General features: G+C 50.6%; 1 protein-coding gene across 1 annotated transcript; it reads right to left on the reverse strand.

Annotated features, from left to right (window-relative positions):
* Positions 1 to 1953: 1953 nt before the first annotated feature.
* On the reverse strand, positions 1954 to 21448 carry mpped2a (metallophosphoesterase domain containing 2a). The gene is made up of 3 exons (XM_056608630.1): positions 21246 to 21448; positions 6788 to 6969; positions 1954 to 2183 (listed from the first exon to the last, which is right to left on the reverse strand). The coding sequence occupies exons 1-3, from the start codon at positions 21356 to 21358 to the stop codon at positions 1954 to 1956; spliced, it is 525 nt and encodes a 174-aa protein (XP_056464605.1). The 5' UTR covers positions 21359 to 21448.
* Between the last annotated feature and the right edge of the window lie 1845 nt (positions 21449 to 23293).

Here is a 23293-nt window from a genome sequence, read left to right on the forward strand (position 1 = left end):
GTGTGTGTGTGTGTGTGTGTGTGTGTGTGTGTGTGTGTGTGTGTGTGTGTGTGTGTGTGTGTGTGTGTGTGTGTGTGTGTGTGTGTGTGTGTGTGTGTGTGTGTGTGTGTGTGTGTGTGTGTGTGTGTGTGTGTGTGTGTGTGTGGGTCATGGCAGGGCTAAGTGAGACCTCACGCCAGACAAGGGGCCCAGACCTCGGGGTCGCGGTGGCATATGGGTGTGAAGGAGGTGCGGCTGACCGGGGGGGGGGGGGGGGGTGTCTGGGGAGCGGTGTGGGCTACAAGCTGTCCCCCCAGCACCCCCCTCCCCAGCTGTCACAACAGATACTTAGCAGTCTCACAATAAACAGCCACCAGGGAAGGGTAGGTAGGGGCATCCTTCCTGATATTTCTATTTACTCTTACAGGATGTAAAGACAGCCGCCCCCCCCCCCCCCCCCCCCCCCCCACACACACACACACACACACACACACACACACAAACGAACAAAGCAGCCGAAGCAACCGGACGCAGAGATACCCCCAAAACAGAAGAAGAGCGAAAAGAAGAGAGCCAGCTTCCGCCGCAGGGTCGCCAGCCAGTGTTGCCAGATTGGGCCCAATGTCCCGCCCAATATGGAGAGACCCTGGGTGCAGCACGCTGCACCCAGGGTCTCTCCATAGTGGGCGGGAAATTGGGCCCAATCTGGCAACACTGCCGCCAGCCCGTCTAATTATAGAGAGCGGAGGAAGGGGTTGACCTGGATAGCTATTTTAGGAGGGGGGGGGGTGGGGAGCACTGCTGAGAACCCGGCCTCATACTGACACAAACGGCGTCAGTAACACACAGGCGGGCACAGTAACACACACACGTCACGCACGCACACACAAAACATGACACTGCAACCGACACCAGTTCAAGCACAAAATAAATGTGCAAACATATATAAATATATATTTATAAAAAGGTCTGGGTCTGTGTGTGTGGGAGACAGTGTGTACGAGAGAGAAAGTGTGTGAGATAGACAGTGTGTGTGTGTGTGTTTGTGTGAGACAGTTTGTGTGTGTGTGTTTGTGTGTGAGACAGTTTGTGTGTGTGAGACAGTGTGTGTGTGTGTTAGAGAGACAGTGAGAGTGTGTGTGTGTGTGTGTGTGTGTGTGTGTGTGTGTGTGTGTGTGTGTGTGTGTGTGTGTGTGTGTGTGTGTGTGTGTGTGTGTGTGTGTGTGTGTGTGTGTGTGTGTGTGTGTGTGAGACAGTGTGTGTGTGAGACAATGTGTGTGTGTTAGAGAGACAGTGTGTGCGAGAGAGAGTGTGCGTGTGTGTGTGTGTGTGTGAGTGAGACAGTGTACGTGGCAGAGAGTGTGTGTGAGATCTGATGCAGCCAGCCCCCCTCAACCCCATTACAACCCCTCCTTCCTGATCCCGCCTCACACCTGTAAGCCCATTCACCGGGCTCCCGGTACCACGCGTATCACTTAACCCCGTGTCAAAACACAGGTGTAACGCAACCCCCCACGGGGCCATAGGGGATTAAGGGTGTGTGTGTGTGTGTGTGTGTGTGTGTGTGTGTGTGTGTGTGTGTGTGTGTGTGTGTGTGTGTGTGTGTGTGTGTGTGTGTGTGTGTGTGTGTGTGTGTGTGTGTGTGTGTGTGTGTGTGTGTGTGTGTGTGTGTGTGTGTGTCTTTGTGCAGAACAGCATTTGCGTATCGCGTGGTTCAAGATGCACTCTCTCGCCGAGGGAACAGAAACACGATAAACAGGGTAAAGGCACGCAAACAAATACAAAACGCACAAAAACACACACCCTTACCAAAGGAAAGCGAGGCAACACGGTTAAAGACATTTTTATAGGAAATCCTATAACAGCCCTGACACAGCAGAGGGCAGCCTGGAAAACGAGTTCATCTATTGATGACCAAAACCCTATGGAGAGACGCCCGCACGCACACACACACACACTTCGAACGAGAGTGACTCACCATGGAGTGCCGTATATCCGAAAGCCCTTGACGGTGACGTCCGAGTCCTGCAGGTACACGCAGTTGGTGAGCAGCGACTGCACGTTGTCGAAGTCCTCGGGCTTCAGCTTGGAGACGGACGGGAAGCGGTAGTAATCCTGTTTCACCAGCTCCGCCATGAAGTCCTTGTCGAAGGTCAGCTCATGGTTGCCGGCGATCACCACCTTGAAGTCGTACGGGAGGCCGCCTGTTGTTGAGGAGGAGGGAGCACAGTGGGGGGTGGGGGAGTGGGGGTCAGGTACCGACCACACCGAAAGCAAAGCGGATATAGAACTCGTTTGGTCGGGCGAGTACACAAGTTTGATCGGGGCGAGTGTGGCGAACGCCAACCCTTCTCTCCGTCAATTCATTCTCGACCATGACCGAGATAACCACCATTGAGAGTCTTTGCTTGTTGTGGAAGTACCAGTGATGTCGGAGAACCCGAACGAACGTGATATCATGTAGCTCTGGGACTCTGCAAACGGAAAACAAACACTTTCTGCTCCATGCTGTGGTTCAATCTGGACTTCAGGGAGTGAAGGCTGTCAAGACAAAGCATCAAGCCAAATTCACGGAAAAGTTCAAATATTTGGTTGGTCCTCGTGTCCTCAAGGATTTGGGGGGGGGGGGGGGGCAAAGAAGAGACATGGGGAGGAAGAGCGGGAGAGGAAGAAAGCATGCGGTATACATCTTTGCTAAGTTTGGGAGATTATTCCCAGAAGCATCATTGGTGTTAGAGCAGTTGCCCAAAGTGCACTCAGCACTGACAGGAGGACTGACAGGAGCACGCGGTCTAGCTCATTTATTCGCGACGTTTCGGTGCTAAACCTCGTCTTCAACAGGCAGATGGTTTACGACGGTGAGCCGCCATCTTAAGAGGGAGTGGCCCATCAAACAATCCCATTCCCCGCGGGCCACAGGAAGACATAAAAACCATCAGACTCAGTTTATGAAAAGAAATACACATTTTTATCAGGTTGCGTTTGTGGATGAACTTAACACAGCATATAGAAGAGGTGGTTTAACTGTGGTTATCAAGTTATTTTGTTCCCTTCAAAAACCACCTCGACAAACGGGAAACACTCTAGCTGTCGGGGTTTAGGGTTGTGGGTAGCAGGGGGCATTTGCTCTTTGTCCAACGTTACCTTGGCTTCTATTCTACAACGATCTACCAAACAGAAAAAAATTCATCTCCAGCTGGGATCCTTAAGTGGCCCCGTCATTCTCATTTACACCCCCCCCCCCCAACCCCACATACACACTCACACACACACATCCCCAACATGCATGCAGTACACTGATGAGAGACGCTAGGGTTCTAGTTAGCTCAAAACACAAAGATCTCTGAGAGGAGAAACCTTACGTCTTGAAGTACTAGACACTAGGAGATATTCTGGGGGCTAAAGGATCCTTCTTAACCCTGAAGCCACGCCATCCTGACGGCTGAGAACATCCACTTCAACCTAAGTCGCCTCCTCAACTATTTCAATATCAGCCTTTCCACCGTCCCTCCCACTCCCCCCTCCTCCTCCTCCTCCTCCTCCTCCTCCTCCCCCTCCCTCCGCCCTTCTTCTCCTGGCCGAGCCACAGAGAGATGCTTGGGAGCCGGCGTCCTCTCGGTGCCTCCGCAGACTCTCTCCTTTATGCCGGGGCGATCCACCTCTCCACTAAAGGGCCTCAGCCTTCGTCGCACTCCCTTTCCATTTGATTATTCTTTTACGCGACTGCTGCCCTCTCACTGCAGTCGTCCTTTTCAGTTCCCCCTCCCTCGCCCACCTCCTCACTCTGTGCCCGACTCCGATGTAACCTCGCTGAGGTGGCTGCCTCTGTCACCTCCGTTCTCCTGGTAAAACGAAATACAATTACACTTGTTTTTTTTTCATTTTTCGTTTTAAACACCTTTCCGTCTTTGTGCTTCTGCTGCGATGCGACCTGGTCGCAAAAGCGATAAATAAAGAATGTCTCATAACGTTTCTATAAAAATCGATTACGGAATGTTAAGTGAAAGGGGCAATATGAAGGTGAGGCGAGATAATCTCTTTATGGTCGGAGAAAGCACGGTATTAAAGAATAAAATAAAAGGAAAATAACATCTACTGGCTGAAAGCAGACTGTAATTAAATTCCGACACATTCATCTAAGGTGTGTGTGTGTGTGTGTGTGTGTGTGTGTGTGTGTGTGTGTGTGTGTGTGTGTGTGTGTGTGTGTGTGTGTGTGTGTGTGTGTGTGTGTGTTCTAATGCTGCGACTAAAAGAATCATGAGTCCCCGGTCTATAGGTTTCATTGCCGCTGCTCTGAATTAGCTTGTTGCGGTCTCGCCATCATAAATTTCAGTCTAACCCTATAAGATAGCTCCATCTCACAGTCCCCCCAGCAACCCTTAACTAGATCACACACACACTTTACAGCCAAACTGAATCATCCTGTGCAGCTCGGGAACATGGTATTCGGAAAAGGTGGTGGAAACATAATTACCGCCAGCCAACCCTGGGCTCCACGGCTCTGCCGGGAGTTAGGGCTGCCTTTTCACTTGATTAATTATTTTTGCAGGTTTTTATTTCTGCCTTCCACATCTGTCTCTGGCAAACAGAGCGGGATGCGGTGATGAGTTCTTCCTGGCTGCTCGACGTTTCCCCCACGCCCGCACACTCACACATACCCGTAGATGTGCGCAAACACACACACACACACACACACACACCCCCACACACCCACACACACACACACACACACACACACACACGACCCGGCCCGATGTGGAAGTAACTATGCAGAAAATAAAGCCTGTGTATGTTGATCCCGGGGAACAAGGGAAGCTGGTTACTTCAGCTTTTATGAAATGTAAAAATCATGATTTAAAAATGATCTGTCCCTACATGGCCTCACAGACCAAAGTCGCACAAAAGCACACAATGCAATTGTATCTATACACAATCTGGGTCAATCATATTTCTCATATTTTCTGTCTAATTTGTAAATTAGAAAAGATAAGTTTTTAGATAAATCTTCCACGAAGAGATTGAAACCTCCCTTCAGTATATTCGAATTTACTGAATTTATATTATATTTTGGGATTGTAATAATTGTTCACTTTATTATTGCATGGCTTTTCAGCAAGGTAGAAATATATATTTGGGATGATTCTGCTAGGAATTCAATGCATTTACAAAAACACACTTACAGTCTACTGTGTGTAGACAAGCTGGCTTCTTTTGGGAATTTTAATATTTCAACTCAGCCTAAATTATTGATTCTTATTGAAGAAAGTCTCATTGACAGAGTGTCATCCATAACCTTGATGAACAAAAAACCTGGGCTGATACATATTTATGGATCCTCATTTACCGCTGAATATTTGGAGGTAAAAGCTCAACAAACCAACTCAATATAATACTATCCTTTTCAGGAAAGGCACGAATACAAACCGTGGAGAATCAACAGAGGTTTGTACGGTAGAAAAATCGACAGGAGAGAAAATACACTACAGAATCGACAGACCGTGACCAAAAAAAACCCTCCATCCCATAATAATCCATGGATAAACTTGTAGACGGACGTGCTCTCATTGGAGCTCACTGCGTCGTCTGCCCGTGAGCCCTGCTCTTAGACCCCTGCCCGCCCCTTCCTTGTTAATCAGTGGCTGGTGTACAGGTGTCAGCAGAAGTGCTGACGGGGGGCTGGCAGGCCAGGCCCCTCCCGAGACGGCAGCGTGATGGACTGCCGGAGCTGGGGCCCGTGTACGTGCCTGCAGAGTAGCCGACCCCAGATGTATCTAAGCATGTGTGTTTGTCTGCATGTGTGTGTGCAAGTGGTGCGGGTGTGTGCGTCTACAAGTGGTTGTGTGCGTGCGTCTGTGTGTTTGTGTGCGTGCGTGCGTACGCACGCGTGTGTATGTCTACTTGTGTGTGTGTGTGTGTGTGCGCGCATCTACGTGCATGTGTGTTTTTGTGCATCTATGTGTGTCCATGTGTGTGTCTACCCGAGTGTGTGTCTATGTGTGTGCATGTGCATGTGTATGTGTATGTGTATCTATGTCTCCATGTGGGTATGTGCTCTCCAGCGTGCGTGTGTCTATATGTGGGTGTGTGTGTGTCAGCGTGAGTGTGTGTCTGGGTGTGGTGACACCGGGGTTCAACATATCTATCAGACCAGCATAGCGGCAGGGAAACTAAAGAGCAGAGCCATCGGCTCCCTGACCCCCGGAGGTCTGTCCGCTGTCAACTCAGCACCTCGGGGAGACACAAAGCTGCCACCCACGGCTCAAGGGCCGGGACCAGGGGTCAGAGGTTAACTGGGCCAGAGTGTTAGGTCAGGGGTTAAACTGGACACTTGAGCCCAGCAGTTGGGAGGGGGGAGGGGAGTTAGGGGTGGGTGGGGTTTGGAGGGAGGCTATGCATACTCTGGTCAACAGCAACGCACGCTTGGTTTTTCCTCTTTCATTCCAATGGGATTTTCCCATTCACTGATGGTGTGACATTGTTTGCGTGTGTGTGTTCCATTAATACATTGATGTAATAATGTGTGTGCGTTTGTGCGTGTGCACGTGTGTGCGTTTGCGCGAGTGTGTTTTTCCGTGTGTTCATGTGTGTGCGGGTGGCATGCTTGTGGCCGCGCGTGTGTGTGTTCCATTAATACATTGATGTAATAATGTGTGTGGGTTTGTGCGTGTGCACCTGTGTGCGTTTGCGCGAGTGTTTTTTTCCCGTGCGTGCATGTGTGCGTGTGTGTGTGTGTGTTGGTATGCTTGAGTCTGCGTGTGTGTGTGTGTGTGTGCGCATGTGTTTGTGTTTGCGCCACCACAGTACCCACCTAGCCAGTCGTTGAACTTCTTCACCTCCGAGGGCAGGCCCAGCTCAGTGAAGTCCCCGGTGTGCAGGAGCACGTCCCCGTAGGGCATCTGGATGCCATCCGTACGAGAGTGTGTGTCCGACACGCACACAAACCGGGTGTGTCCCGTCGGCTTGGGGGTGTCGTAGGGGATGGGGTCGACCCTGGGGGGGGGGGGGGACAGATAGGTCAGAGGGTTACCGGGGGATTAGCTCAAAGTTCATGTTGTGTTTCTCGTTGACACTTCACAGGGAAAGCTGAGGCTCATAAATAAGGGAGAGGAGTAGGGGGAACGGGCGTCACGCCGCGTGCACTCGGAGCAAAGCCCAGAGAAACAGACACAACAAAACCACCACAGAAGACACACACACACACACACACACACACACACACACACACACACACACACACACAGACAGACACACAGACACACAGACCTCAGCCCGTTCCAACCCCGACCAGTCAGATTTAGAACTGAAGTGAATCCATTGTGGTTCCCTTTTTGTAACTCAAAAGAATAACACAAGTAATGCAAGCAATGAAACAAGGCTCTGTAGCCCGGGGCCTCTTCCACAACCACACCGCGTTGCTTCCCAGATGCTGTGGTCGGGGTAGAGTGGAGGAAAACCCCCTACATTCTCGCTCACCGCCAAGCACACTGATTGAATCATTGTCCATGTGGGCACTGAGGATAATCACAGACAACAATCAGGACAGTTGACACAGGAATTAATCAGTTTGGGTCGCTTGGACGAACACCTGGTTAGGTATAAGCCCAAGTGAATTTGTATTATTTTCTGGGAGAAAAAAAGCCACCTTTCTCAGAGCAGGTGGAATTCACTTCCAAACCGGCACAGAGGTAATCGACTCTCTGGGCAGGAGCCCTGTCAAACCGGTGCCCCTTGCCCTCAATTCCGCTGTGTCCCAGGTACTCACCATCCCTGTACTAGCCTCTGGACCGAACGCCGCGACACCTTGCCCTTGGCTCCGCGGTCAGCCACCCTCCCTCCCTCCCTCTCTCTCTCTCTCCCTCCCTCCCTCCTTGCCACTCCTCTGCCTCCCCTCGCGAAGGGTTCACGGACCACAAGACACTGGCTCGGAAACTCACGCCTTAATCCCTTTCTCTAGCGTTCCGAAAAACCTCTGAGTTTACAAACTAAACCTTTTTGGTTCATACCGTTAAACTGGTACGACTTCCCTCACAGGAGACCCTAGGATCAGCTCCCCTACTGAATACCCTGCCTACTGTCGGCCATAGCGCTTTATCAATCGTAACCAGCTCTCTGAGCTATGGCCAAGTTAGCTCCCACCAAAACACGTTTAGTAGAGGGGGAGGTGCCATTTTCTGTTGGTAGCGCATTTTCGAACCAAAAAAATACAAAATAAATAGGAAGTAACAGGACAGCCACACACCAGCCGTCACAAAAACCCACCTAGGCACCAAACATGGATTTGTGCCAACAAAGAGGCTAATGGCTACTTGTGTCATCAGATTGGCTTTAAAGAAGAGAAGAGAATTAAGGGCCGCCGTGTCTTTGCTTTCCATTATCTGTTGAGAAATCACTTAGGGCTAAGTCTGCTTGGGAGAGGCTTTTGTTCAAATCCATGCATGTCTTTAAAAAAAAGGACGGAGAAAAAAACACATACTTTTCTTCCACTTAAAAGGCAGGACGAGTGGGGGGGGGGGGGGGGCAAATAAAATATGCTTTGTCTGTAATTGAAGTCAGCGGTGCTCAATCCTTCAGCCTCCTGCCACAAGGCCATTATTCCATTAGAGGGGATGTCACTCGGCAGACGACGGCAGACACATAATCAAGCCCGCACGCCACCGACACAAAAACACACCAAAGTGGTGAAACGTGTGCGTTTATGCACAAACAGTACACAACACACAAAGGGAGACCCGAGCAAACGGGTGATTTTAGGGGCCCTGAAGTCACCGTTAACGAAGGGGGAGAGAGAGGCGAACACAAAAGGGGAAACCTCGGAGGTGGAGAAGAGGAATAAAAGCAAAGCAAATCACAGCCAGATGGAAATTGCTTCCCTAAATAGTCCTCCCGAAGTACCTGTTCTTACGAGTCGGGCGTCACAGCCCGCCGGTGCTGGGTTTACCCCAAGGTTGAACGTCTGGGAGAGGACAATGGTTTGTGGTTTTCGATCCCCAGTGCACTGGTTTTCAACCTGTGGTCGGCGTGTACTGGTGGAACACATGGAGGGAGGGCAGGCGGTACTGGGATTGTATTCTTGAAATAGTCACATAAATAAGTGTGCAATTATTGTTGTTATATTATTTCAGAAAATATAGAATTATGCCTTGTTATTTTATTGCTTTGTGCATTGCATCGGATGTTTACAATTAAAAAAAAATGTTAATTTGTGTTTGCTCAATACACAAACAATACACGCACTTAGTGTTGCTGACTTTTCTTTCCACTGTTTCCCACTGGCGTTCTTGCAGTTGTAATTGTGTGTCTAGGGGGGGGCTGGCACTCTTTGCTCAGCCACCACAAGTTTAGTGCTATATGTTTTACCGTTTGCATAAGAGGTGGTCTGCGAAAAGCCTTAATGACACATTAGTGGTCCACCTTAAGTAAAAGGTCCCCACTGGCCTGGTGGATGTCTCTCTGGTGGCTTGTTCAGACCGGGGGGAGACGGAGAGGGCCGGGGAGGGAGTGAGAGAGGTACTGTCTGTTTGGGACTAGCACTGCAATCCGCATGCAATCCAGTGAGGCCAAATGAAATGAAAAATCTAGCCAAGGAGATAATGATATTTGTTATTGACTGGGTGCGGTGAATAAGTATAGCTCTGCCGCGCACACACACACACACACACACACACACACACACACACACACACACACACACACACACACACACACACACACACACACACACACACACACACACACACACACACACACACACACAGAGTCTGGTTCTCTGTGGGCCTACACGTCATGCCGCTTTAAAGGATTCGAAAGTTCTAGTTATAGAAGAGGGAAGGATGCAGTGCAATGCGCGCGCACACACACACACACACACACACACACACACACACACACACACACACACACACACACACACACACACACACACACACACACACACACACACACACACACACACACACACACACACACACACAAATATGGAAAAACAAAAAAAAGAAACAGCCTGCCTCGCTCCTTCCTCTGAGATTTAATTTACTGCCAGAATGAAAGCAAATACTTGCAGCGCCTATGAATTAAGAGCAGTTCTTGGCAGCGCAAACTGCATTAATGTATATGCATTATGCACACGCGCACACACACACACACACACACACACACACACACACACACACACACACACACACACACACACACACACACACACACACACACACACACACACACACACACACACACACACACACACACACACCAGCTCTCTGCACTGATTGGTTTCCATCTGGATACATAACGACGTAGCACTTGATAAGTAACATGAACAGGAGTGCAGCCTAACGAGGAGCCGTTAGCCACCGCTCCATTACGGCGCTCCCTGGCACTCCAGATACAATTAAAAACAAAATGGAAAAGATTGGCAAAAACTCGACGAATATTTAACCATTGTCTCAGACGCGGTCGGCCGACTGCGTTAGCATTGTTGCCCGACCTTAGCACGTTAGCAAGTTCTCGAGCAGTGAGCAACGTTGACTCCTTTTCTTTTCATCCCATCCCCCCCCGTTAGCATGCCGATCTCTTCCTGTGCCACGGCGTGACATCAGAGATCAAAGGGGGAGAGCGCCAGACAGAAGGGGGTTGGCGGGCGAGAGAGAGAGCGAGAGCGAGAGAGAGAGAGAAATGCTAATAGGCTAAAAGAGGGTGACAGCACACTCTTAAAATCCACCGTGACACGAGAGCCGACACCAGATCAGGCGCCGAGCCCCAGAAATATCCTCAAGAGCGGCGAGGGAGGAGAGAGCGAGGCAGACAGGTCCTCGGCATCGCTGCTTGATTACATAAACAACACGAGAGGATTAGCGGGAAAACCCAGCGGGGCTCAGCACTGAGGTCACCCCAACCGCCGAGGAGAGAATGGGAATTTAAAATGTACTAAATAAATACTTGAGACGGATTTAAATTAAAAGAAGGGAAGTCTCGTACGTAAAAAATGAAAAGTAATCCTACAGGGCACGCAAAGCAGCACAAGGGTTCTGGAAGAGTGCCAATGGAAAACAGAGCCTGTTATTGGTTACATGTGTACATGGAGTTCAGAGAGAACCTCAGCATACGGGAGCAGGGAGGGAGGGAGAGGGGGGGGGGAAGAGAGAGAGAGAGGGAGAGGGGGGGGGGAAGAGAGAGAGAGAGAGAGAGAGAGAGAGAGAGAGAGAGAGAGAGAGAGAGAGAGAGAGAGAGAGAGAGAGAGAGAGAGAGAGAGAGAGAGATCTAAAGTAGAATGAGAGAGAGATAGATGTCTAAAGCAGGGAGAGGGAGAGAGAGATGTCTGCGTGTGAGAGAAAGGGGGAGAGAGAGAGAGGGAGGTCTGAGGCAGAGGGAGAGCGAGAGAGGTCTGAAGCAGAGGCAGAGGGAGGGAGAGCGAGAGAGGGTCAGAGAGCCCTCTGATGTTCGCAGGAGGATATTTTATTTGACGGAGCCCACTTGGCCCGGCTGGCCTTTTGAAAAAACACACCAGTAAATTGGGTCAGAGTTCAGCCGAGCGAGCGCGCCCCTCCAGACGTGACACTTAACTCGCAGGCAGATAAGCGGGTGGCTGGCCTCCGCCTGCTCGTCTCCCTGCACCCCCCTATGCCGCTGCTGCAGCTCCACATTAACGCTCTGATCGCCGGAGCACTTCCTGTACGTCCAACGATCGGAATAGAAAGCAGCGGACTCTTGACACCCCGAAACACATCTCGAACAGAATCCAAACGGGAAAATGGATTTAGTGCAATGCCACACCGACCCTTGGGCCAGAGGGCGGAGCGGCTATTTCAATAAAGTTATTTAGGTTTAGAGAAGGCCAACCATTGTCCTTAAATCAGTCGTTTTTGATGCACAATAGCAACTAGTTAGCGTGGTTATTATGAAATGATATGCGTAGTCATTACGGTTTTGAGACTTCTGGTCAATGGGTGGGTGGTGCGAAGGAGGGACTTAAATCAAGGGTTCTCCTGTTTCAATCAATGTGCTACTTTGCTCAACGTTATCCTCATTAAGAGCCATGCCATTGTTTTTTTTACTGCTCAGAGGCAAGATAAAATAACATACAAGTATATTGGCAACATCAATTGTATCCGAAAGAGGATTCGGATCGGTTTGGGGGAAGGGCCGGCTAATGGGTTACAGTCTTTAACCAGCATTAAATTACCAAATTAATTGATTCTCATATAGCGGTGTCAAATCACATGCACATGCACATGTTATAATACCGTGAGTTCGATTTTTTTAATTAATGCAGCAGAGATCTGACGGATACATTTTCGCATTGGGCCACAGGTAATAATATATTGATAAGAAATTCTTCCACATTGTCCAGGCCACCCACGCCTCCACCACCACCACCACCACCACCACCACCACCACCACCACCACCAGCGCCACCCAGGGTTAACGGGGTCAACTGCCCCCCAAGCTGAACACTCGTCTGAGACCCAAACAAGTGTGCTGCTTTTCCTTCCTAATTTTCCTCACCTTCTCTTCCCTACCCTCCAACGTTCCCTTTAGTGGCGTCAAAGTGTTCCACACCCTAGAGTTAAGACCCGCCCCCCCCCTCATTGTTAATCCAGTCCTACTGCGCCGGGTTTGGTCCTAATGATTTGTAATCAATAGCGCCGCGGTTGAGCGAGCATGGCTCTAACCACCTCGGGTTTCCTGCGTGGCAGCGGTAAGGAGAGCTGCTAATAAAGGCATCAGTGGCCCCGCCCTCCCAGACCGGCGGCGAGCGGCCGGTCGCACGCCATATGCTCCGTCGTGGGCGAGCGTGGAAGACTTTGTAGCTTCTTATCAGCACTCAGGAAGATCTCTTCACCGTATCGGTATGATTTGCACCTCTGACACAGTGATCATTGTACGTTTAAAACAGGGCAGTTCTGTGCACACGACACACGACGGCCTCTTGTTCCCTCGTATAATACCTGCTCAGCTCGGTTGCCTTTCCAGAGCGTCCACAAGGATACGACCCGTCAGCCAAAATGCCAAGGGTGTAAATATATTCCTCCATTAACAAGGCGCTGTGCACCCAGAGTGCGTGTTTGTGTCTCTATGTGTGTGTGTCTCTGTGTGTGTGTCTGTCTGCATGTCTATGTGTGCGTGTGTGTGTGTGTGTGTGTGTGTGTGTGTGTGTGTGTGTCTGTCTGTCTGCGTGTCTATGTGTGTGTGTGTGTGTGTGTGTGTGTGTCTGTCTGCGTGTCTATGTGTGTGTGTGTGTGTGTGTGTGTCTGTCTGCGTGTCTATGTGTGTGCGTGTGTCTTCCCAGCGGTTAACAGGGGCCCTGTCGGACAGACGGCGGCGGGAGAGGTGAATATCTCAGGCCGTGTGTTTGGGCTGAGGGTCTGATAGCAGCAGGAGCACTTAGCCCTCGCCGGCCCCGGGATGGGGACGCCATTAGGAGCCGCAATGGCCATTAGGCGTTGTATAAATAAGGACTCCTTTCTCCTCTAATGAAACCCTCTGAGAGCCTTAAGTCTGAGCTCTGGCCAGAGTTCTGCACATTCGGAAGTTAGCTGTGTGTGTGTGTGTGTGTGTGTGTGTGTGTGTGTGTGTGTGTGTGTGTGTGTGTGTGTGTGTGTGTGTGTGTGTGTGTGTGTGTGTGTGTGTGTGTGTGTGTGTGTGTGTGTGTGTGTGTGTGTGTGTAACCTTTACCGATGTTTTTGTTGATCAATCTCTGATGAACTTACAACCAATGAACGTCCCTAAGACGGACAAATCATTCGAAAAAATATCGTGTTCCTTTGGGGAATCAGCCCTGCAACAATGAGGGATCCAGCCTACACACGCACACGCTACACACACAGACAGACACTGCACGCTCAGGCATACACCCTCCCTACCTCCCTCCCTCTCCCCCTCTCTGAGGCAGGGTAGGGCAGCGTGAGTGCCTCCCTTATCAGCAGCGATGCAGCCGTCTGTGCTAATTCAATAAACTTCAGGGGAAGAGAATGAGCAGAGGAATATCGGGAGAGGGAGAGAGGCTGAGGGAGACGGAGAGACAGAGACCCGTACCCTGCGTAATGGAATAAGAGCAGTAGGTGGAATCTGGTAACAAGCGAACAAGGTGACTGAACAGAAAGGTGGAAGGGAAAAAACGTCAAGAGTGTGGAAGCGACCAATGGATAATAACTGTGTGTGTGTGTGTGTGTGTGTGTGTGTGTGTGTGTGTGTGTGTGTGTGTGTGTGTGTGTGTGTGTGGGTGTGTGTGTGTGTGTGTGTGTGTGTGTGTGTGTGTGTGTGTGTGTGTGTGTGTGTGTGTGGTATAGATGAGCAGAAGAACACATAATACAGACCAAATAGAAACCAGAGCTAAATAAACACAATAGAACCCTGCCCTACTCTCTCTACCACCCACACACCCACCCACCCACACACCCACCCACCTACCTAACACACCCCCACACACACACACACACACACTTTTATTTATCCAACGAGGAAGCATCCTCGTGACACACGCCCCCTCTGTAATGGGCGAAGCACGCCTGAAATATCAGCACCAAAGGAACCTTCCAGCGCTGCATTGAGACATAAATTGCCCGGGCTAATGCCTCTTTCATTACAGCCCTGCTCTTAATTGTTGCTGCTGACAGGCTTCTAGCCTCGGGGGCGACGGGCGAGAGACAGCAGCAGAGTCAGGGAGAGAGAGAGGGAGAGAGGGAGGGACAGAAAGAGAGAGAAAGAGGGCAAGATGTGTTATGGTCGCCCCCCAAAGCAGGGACAAAGCCTCAGAATCAGACACCAATGGAGAACCCAGGACCGAATGAGTGACGAATCCGAAGAACGAAAAACACACACACACACACACGCACACGCACGCACACGCGTTTGCTGCGTCGACCGCCAACGTGTGCTTGCATAAGCAGAAAAAACACACAGCACCTCACAACAATATCCCCAACAGCCCTACAACCACTACAACCACCGCGGGACCGCAGCTCATTCAACCTGGAGGCCGGAGCCATTACCATCGGCAAGGACAACGGCAACAGTGGCGGTCGCTGAGCACTCAATGCCAACGGCAAATGCCAAATGTGCCAAATGGTAAAGACCCAGTGGGTGGGTGGCGTTGGACGGGTGTGTGTGCTCCGCAGCAGGCGGAGCACCCCCTCGTTGTTGGACATCATAGGGACGAGCCTTCAAGCGTTCATGGCTGCCGGGCTCCAAGGGATGGGGGGTTGGTGGTGCTGCAAGGTGGGGGAGGGGCTGGTGGTGGTGCTAGGTGGGGGAGATGGTGGTAGTGGTGCTAGGTGGGGGAGGTGGTGGTGGTGGTGCTAGGTGGGGGAGGTGGCGGTGGTGGTGCTAGGTGGGGGAGGTGGCGTTGGGTGGTGGTGCTAGGTGGGGGAGGAGGTGGTGGGTGGTGGTGCTAGGTGGGGGAGGAGGTGGTGGTGGTGGTGCTAGGTGGGGGAGGAGGTGGGTGGTGGTGCTAGGTGGGGGAGGAGGTGGTGGTGGTGCTAGGTGGGGGAGGTGGCGGTGGGTGGTGGTGCTAGGTGGGGGAGGTGGCGGTGGGTGGTGGTGCTAGGTGGGGGAGGTGGCGGTGGGTGGTGGTGCTAGGTGGGGGAGGAGGCGGTGGGTGGTGGTGCTAGGGGGGGGAGGAGGCGGTGGGTGGTGGTGCTAGGTGGGGGAGGTGGCGGTGGGTGGTGGTGCTAGGTGGGGGAGGTGGTGGTGGTGGTGCTAGGTGGGGGAGGTGGCGTTGGGTGGTGGTGCTAGGTGGGGGAGGAGGTGGTGGGTGGTGGTGCTAGGTGGGGGAGGAGGTGGTGGTGGTGCTAGGTGGGGGAGGAGGTGGTGGTGGTGCTAGGTGGGGGAGGTGGTGGTGGTGGTGCTAGGTGGGGGAGGAGGTGGTAGTGGTGCTAGGTGGGGGAGGAGGTGGTGGTGGTGCTAGGTGGGGGAGGTGGCGGTGGGTGGTGGTGCTAGGTGGGGGAGGTGGCGGTGGGTGGTGGTGCTAGGTGGGGGAGGAGGTGGTGGTGGTGCTAGGTGGGGGAGGTGGCGGTGGGTGGTGGTGCTAGGTGGGGGAGGAGGCGGTGGGTGGTGGTGCTAGGTGGGGGAGGAGGTGGTGGTGGTGGTGCTAGGTGGGGGAGGAGGTGGTGGTGCTAGGTGGGGCAGGTGGTGGTGCTAGGTGGGGGAGGAGGTGGTGGGGGTGGTGCTAGGTGGGGGAGGTGGCGGTGGGGGGTGGGGGTGGTGGTATGTGGGGGAGGGCGGGGGAACAGAGCCCGGCGTCTCAAGGACATCAAAAGGGTCTCAATCAGTACAACAACAGACCTGTCCAATGTCAACCGTCACTTAACACCGGCCCTCCACGCAAGGCCCCAAGGTGGGGGGGGGGGGGGGGGGGGGTGGGGGTGTGGGGGAGGGGCTTAAATCAAGGGGTCTCCCGTTTCATTACGGCGAGCAGAAAGAAAGGAAAGGGAAGAAAGGAAGAAAGAAAAGGGGAAGGGGGAAAAGAACGAAGCGGTTCAGAGGAAAGCCGGTGGGGACAAAAAGGGCGACAAAATGGAAACGGCTCTTTGTCTTGCGAGGGGTTTGGCTGCCGACCTGACCAGAGCTCCTTACAGCGACCAGGAGAGGTGTAGTGGGGGGGGGGGGGGGGGGGGGAGACAGAAGGCGACCTGACAGGGGGAGGGAGGCGAGATCAAAGGACCGCAGAGTGAGACACGGCTTCTTTTAAAAGATTTTTTGTTAAAGGGGAAAAAAAACAGGTGTGTAGTATTCGTGGAAAAACTATCCTTTTATAGATAAGATGCATAAAAACACATCCCTTTTATGCAAGAGATGCTCTAAATGATCGAACCACCCCACGTCGTCACAGGAGACGCCCTTCAAACTGACGAGGAGCCTGTTTATTGTCAATGTGATGAACAGCGAGACAGACTGAGGATAATGCTTTGAAAGAGTGCGTAATGCAAAGCCCAAGTGCCAAAGTAGATGAAAATGCTCCTTTGAATCAGCATCTGAGGTCTTTACCTCCATTATAATTACTTTCACACAATTACTTTCACCTTCCGGGACTCAACTAGATCAAGAAACCTTTTGAAACATATTTTGATTCAACTATTGCGGCAAAATAAACGCATATAGAAAACAATCTATTTACTTCTATAATTAAAAATAAATCATCTTGTTAAGTGTATACTAATTATTATGGTTGTGCGGAACAACATAGCAATTCATAATCCATTTTTTTTTTACATTAAGGCAACAGAAGATAGGATGGTGGGATGTGCTGAGAAAAACAACAAACAAAACTTTAAAACAAACTTTAAATTCACAATCTGTCCCCGGTGCTCTCGCACGCCGCGTCCCAAATGAACACACCCTCCGTATGAAAGGCAATGAACCCGGGGTCTTCATTAAAAAGCAAAGCAAGTGGCATCTCATCCACACCGACGTGTTCCTTTGATGCAGCTTCCTTAACGGGCGTCAGAACGCAGACCAGGCCGCCGCCATCGTTAACCGATTTAACACATATAGGGGCTCTCTTAATTATTCATGGGGACACTGTAATGAACCAGGCATCTGGTCGGGGAGAGGTTAGTCCAATTGAGGAGGAGGAAGAAGAAAGAGGCTAGGAGGAAGAAACAGAAAAGGGGCTGCAGAAGGGATGATGCAATCGTCATAAAGTCATCATAAAGCCCTTCTAGCGATGGGTGTTGCAAATAAGCATCCGCTATAAGCAATACGTTACTTGCATTGGATAGCTGTTCCCAGTTTGGATAGCTGTTCCCAGTTTGGATAGCTGTTCCCAGTTTGGATAGCTGTTCCCAGTTTGGATAGCTGTTCCCAGTATGGATAGCTGTTCCCAGTTTGTATAGCTGTTCCCAGTTTGTCTATGTACCCAGTATCTGTCCCTTTCAAATGAAGCATAAATAAATAATAATCAGTTGTGTTTGGTGTGGAACTTCAAGCTAACTGTTTATGCCCGGGCTATCTCCGGGGGTATAAACATTTGGGTTGCTTCCCACAGCAGAGCACAGTTTAGGCTGGAAGGAGAGGCTGGAGAGTCGAGACCGGGGCGAGGCGGGGGACATTTTAGTGCCGTGTACACTTCAAACGGTCAAACCTTAGTATTTAGCGCGCAGGAGGCTCAGATGGCCCCTTTGCGTTTACACGTAGGTCCTCTCTGTTTAAATATATACAGCAGACAGCGCCGGCACATGTTGCGTTACGTAACAGCGCAGGCCACTGTCTGAATAGGTGGGCCTCGCGGTGGGAGGCACGGCCATCGTGGGATTCATTTAGGAGGGAAGCGACAGAGAGAAAGACTGGAAGAGAGAACCGAGCATCGCGTGGGGAGGCTGGGCATAAAGAGACTGCGAGCATGGTTGGATAAAAGAGAATACTCAAGTACACACACACACACACACACACACACACACACACACACACACAGAAGTACAGATACCCACAATACGCATACACATAGACGCACACACACAGAAGTACAGACACCCACAATACGCATGCACATAGACGCACATTGAACACACACACACACACACACACACACACACACACACACACACACACACACCTGTGTTCCTCCAGCCCTGTCCCTCAGCTCCCAGTGCGGCCACCACTGTCTCTGCATCTCTCTCCACCACCCCCCCCCGCCCCCAGATGTTGGCCCAGGTCCCGTTCTTACTGCTTGCGATGCCATTACTGACCCAACTGGAAGCATATGTTCACAACGGTTGGGTGGTGGGGGGGGGGGGGGGAAGGAAAAAAAGCGGAGACATGCAGGAAGGGAAAGCCGAGCAGCGCCAGTCTGAGCGAGGCGACCCCGGCTAGAGAGAGACGGGCTCCCATGTTCCCTCGCAATTTAGGGGTCACGTTCCAAGGCATTAGCTGGTAATTGGCAACGTTAGGGGCCTGTCTGTGTGCGTGCCCGTTGCTTGTTTTTTCATTAACGCAGACACCCACAAAACGCACACACACAAACGCACGTTGAAGACACACACGCGCGCGCACACACACACACACACACACACACACACACACACACACACACACACACACACACACACACACACACACACACACACACACACACACACACACACACACACACACACACACACACACACACACACACACACACTTCCCTGTGAGACCCAATACTCCTTTGCGTGTCTCACAAAAGCCACTGTTGTAGTCCAGTGCAATCTAAATATTCAGTCTGGGGGGAATGGAGGCGCGCTGTGCTGGGGAAGCGAGGGGGGGACATTAACAGGGATAACATTTCAAAAGGGCAGGCAACCCCCAACTTCTGTTTTTTCTTCATTTTTCCCTTTTTTCCGTGCCCTAGTTCAAGAGCAGCAGCAACTTTTATCCGAGGGTGGAAGCGCTGGATGGTTATACCCCAGGCGGGCTGGATCTTTATCTCCGTCCAATCTAAACAAGCCGTACTTTCCCAGAACAGACCCGCGTATTCTAGAAGCATCCCCCACGCAAGGTCGGTGGGGGGGGGGGGGTATGTGTGTGTCAGGGTTTCCCAGTCTCTGAGTTTAAGAATGATGGGCTCAAACACAGAGGGCTCTGTGGAGCCCAGGAAACAGCGTAATGTATTTATCCAAACACACACCGGGGGGGGGGGGGGGGGGGGGGGAAGAGAGAGAGAGAGAGAGAGAGAGAGAGAGAGAGAGAGAGAGAGAGAGAGAGAGAGAGAGAGAGAGAGAGAGAGAGAGAGAGAGAGAGAGAGAGAGAGAGAGAGAGAGAGAGAGAGAGAGAGAGAGAGACCACAGCCCCCATCACATCCTTCTACAAAAGACAAGTCTATAGAAACACGCACATTTCAAATACTTCCCATTGGGGAAACTCTTTTTCCTCTTACATTGGTTATCCCATGTTAAATAAATATATAGATATACAAATAAGCCATTTGGAGCACAAATCCATGCATAGAGTCGGTTCATTTCAGTGAACGTCCAATGTGACTCTGGGCCAACTCGGCTTCGTTTGGACGCACAGAAGGTGAGTTTGTCCAGTGGGCCTGGGCCCGGGGCCACATGACGGCATTTCATATCAGTGCGGAGGGCACCGGACGCCTCAGACCATGTTATAACTGTAACTAAAGATGCCGTAGCGCAAAGTTTCCTCTGAAACATTCCGACTCCATTTTACATTTTGCCAAAGACAGCAGTGGGGCAGCAGCAGCAGCAGGAGGAGGGACAGCAGCCAGTGGATGGCATGCCCCGGCACGCCAGAGCAGCGATGGAATCACAGTGGAAACATTAGACAAGGTGGAGAAAAAACACCCAGTGGCCGACGCCACATCGACTCTCCAAAAGCTCCAGAGTCGAGCAATTACCAGAAGCCCAAAGCGACGCAAATCGACGCATTTCAGATGAGAGTGTTAATAAGTGGTGCAATGTGCCGGAGCAAGGGTTTGTGTTTCTGCTCGCCCCAGCTCTTTTTGACCTACCGATAAAAACGCAGGGTCTATTAGCCGCACCTGACAAGAGCAAAGCTAAACAAAAGAGCTACTAAATATGCAAAGGGAACAGTCTAATGCAGACGGAGTGGGCACGTGCTGCCGCGATAACAGGGCCCCAACAGGCCTGTAATTACCACACAGGGGCCTTTGGGGGCCAAACTGACCAGCAGATGCCCAAGCTTGGCAGGGAAGTAATGACGTCCGAGGGAAGAACATGAATGAACTAACTAGTTATTAATTAACTAGTGTGTTTGGCCCAACTGGGTGAAACAAAAAAGGTATCAGATGTCGTATCCATTGTCACGTATTTTTTATGGTTAATGGTTTGATTTATATTACTGATTTCTGATTCTGATTCTGGTCATCATGAAAATGCCTGACACATCCTCTGGTTTTCTGCTTATAAATTACTTTCCACTATGCAGACGTGAGCCTGCTAACAAATGGGAAGACGATACTGTGACCGAGTAGGTCAGACACCATGAACTGACACCCTGAACTGAAACAGATTCACTTCCCTTACAAGTGGGAAAACTTCCCAGAAAAACACATTTATACTTCATGACATCACCACAACCTCCTGAAGGCAACTGTATTATGTGCGCGTGTGTGCGTGTGCGTGTGTGTGTGTGTGTGTGTGTGCACGTGTGTGTGTTTGAGTGCGCGTGCGCGCGTGTGTGTGTGTTTGAGTGCGCGTGTGTGTGTTTGAGTGCGCGTGCGTGTGTGTGTGTTTGAGTGCGTGTGCGTGTGTGTGTGTGTGCGTGTTCGCGACTGCGTGCTTGTGTGTGTACGTGCGTGTGTGTGTGTGTGTACTCACATGTGGACGTGCGGGGGTTGAAAGCGGCTCTGGTTGATGTTGTAGTGTGTGAAGGCCTGCGTGGGGTTGGAGCTGTACTCGTCCACGGTAATCGTCGATTTGCCATGAGCCATGATGCTTCCGCCGTTGGGACATCAGACGCCAGGTCACCAAGATGGGGAGCGCACGGGCAGCGCGGTCATCCTTCAGAACCGCCGCGATGAGGTGAGCGGGGGGGGGGGGGGGGGGAGGAGGCGTGTGGGAACACCAGACTACCTCACCTGTCGAGCTGTCTGGGTCTGGGGCTCGGTCTGGGGAGGAAGGGGAGCACAGGTTAGGAATTCAATAAGATAAACGGATGGATAACGGTGCGAAACGGGATTCCCACCATGAGGATGTTAGTGAGAATCACAATTGGTAATGTTAAATGGACGGCATTCAAACAGCGCTTTTCTTAGCAGTCGCCCCCTCAAAGGGGTTTACAATCTTGCCTCACATTCACCCATTCATGCACACATTCACACACCGACGGCGGTGTCAACCACGCAAGGCGACAGCCAGCTCTTCAGGAGCAGTCAGGGTGAGGTGCCTTGCTCAGGGACGCCTCGACACTCAGCTAGGAGGAGCCGGGGTCGAACTAGCAACCCTCCGGTTACCAGACAACACGCCCTACCTCCTGAGCCACATTCCGCACAAGAATAGGATCTTAAAATAATTAAATATAAGATGAAAATGTGCATATAGGAATAGCATAAAAGACACATTTTCAGCTAAGCAAATAAACAATTCTAGGTTTCGAGTTTAAATATTGGTTGTATTTGAATTTGAAAGAAATGCAAATACAAACTATTACTGAGTAATAGCGAATCTCTCCAACAATCGAAGTATTAAGCTGTATTATAAAGAGTTTTGAACTCAATGAATGTGTCAATAAACAGCTGAAAATAATTGATTTAAAATGTTCAAATAAAGAAAATGAAGAAATCAGAATGAATTTGTTTCAGGTTACGTACACATAATTTTGTCCTTTAATTATCACTATTATCCACAGATACTTATAATTTCTGTTAGTTATTAAGTGGCTTAATTGTGCATGATTTTGATATCTACAATTACTTTTACTAAGTATTGTTCAAAGGAAAACAATTGTCAACTATGCAATGCATTTTAAAATTTAAAATGTAAAGAAATCTAAGATCTTAGTGCAATTAGCAGATCTTTAATGTCAAACTGAAGATGTACTGTAACCTTCTTGTGTCAATAGAATATGCCTGTAAAGAAAATGACAATGTAATAAAAAGCTGTGAATAGCAAAAAACAATCCCTGATCAACAAACAAACACACAAACCACATGGCTCTGCTTTGTCTATTGCACCCGTCAAACGTCACCTCAGATTCTTGCACAAATATAACACACAAAAAAACGACAGGACAAGATGAGAAGAACATGGATAACGAATGGCACAGAACTGAAAAGATAAATCAAGTCCCTGCTACCCAATCGGAGGGCATTCGCCTCTTTAGAGCTCACTCACCGGGATCTACTGCTCCGTCGACCCGGCAGTCTCCTCCTGTCTGACCTTCCTGACTGACGGGAGCGCAGCCACTGCGTGACTGAACACCTGGACGCTTTTATACAAGCCGTCCTCTGCGGTGTCACAGCCGCATAAACCCAATGATTGCTTCCTCATTAGATAAATATGGAAGTAAACGCTTGATTTGACGATAACTTTAAAGACTGCGCATAGGCCTACTATAGGGCTTATTAGTGCATGTATTAAAAGGATGGCACCAAGACACACACACACGCACACTTATTTTATTCACTGACTGACGTAATTGTCGAGTTCAACTCGGGCCTCATAATAAGATGTGCTGCACGAACGAGGAGGACAGAATCAGAGACCGTTATGTGGAGTCAGTGGACTCTTCCATTTTCTCTGCAGGAATTTCCTGAACATGAACCCGGGAGCACCGGGGCGCTGATCCCAACACGGGGACGTCAGTGCACCGGGAACACCATGGAAGACTATGCAGAACCATGGTCCCCAATAATCCTAAATGGAAA

The sequence above is a fragment of the Gadus chalcogrammus genome, chromosome 14, assembly GCF_026213295.1.
Source record: "Gadus chalcogrammus isolate NIFS_2021 chromosome 14, NIFS_Gcha_1.0, whole genome shotgun sequence".
Taxonomy (NCBI): Eukaryota; Metazoa; Chordata; class Actinopteri; order Gadiformes; family Gadidae; genus Gadus; species Gadus chalcogrammus.

Excerpts from the sequence above, each read along its gene's own strand:
- mpped2a (XM_056608630.1), bottom strand. The coding sequence starts at position 21,358 with ATGGCTCATGGCAAATCGACGATTACCGTGGACGAGTACAGCTCCAAC. Across the intron at positions 6,970-21,245 it reads CAACCCCCGCACGTCCACAT|GGTCGACCCCATCCCCTACG; the intron begins GTGAGTACACAC and ends CCCCCCCCCCAG. Across the intron at positions 2,184-6,787 it reads GAAGTTCAACGACTGGCTAG|GCGGCCTCCCGTACGACTTC; the intron begins GTGGGTACTGTG and ends CCTCAACAACAG.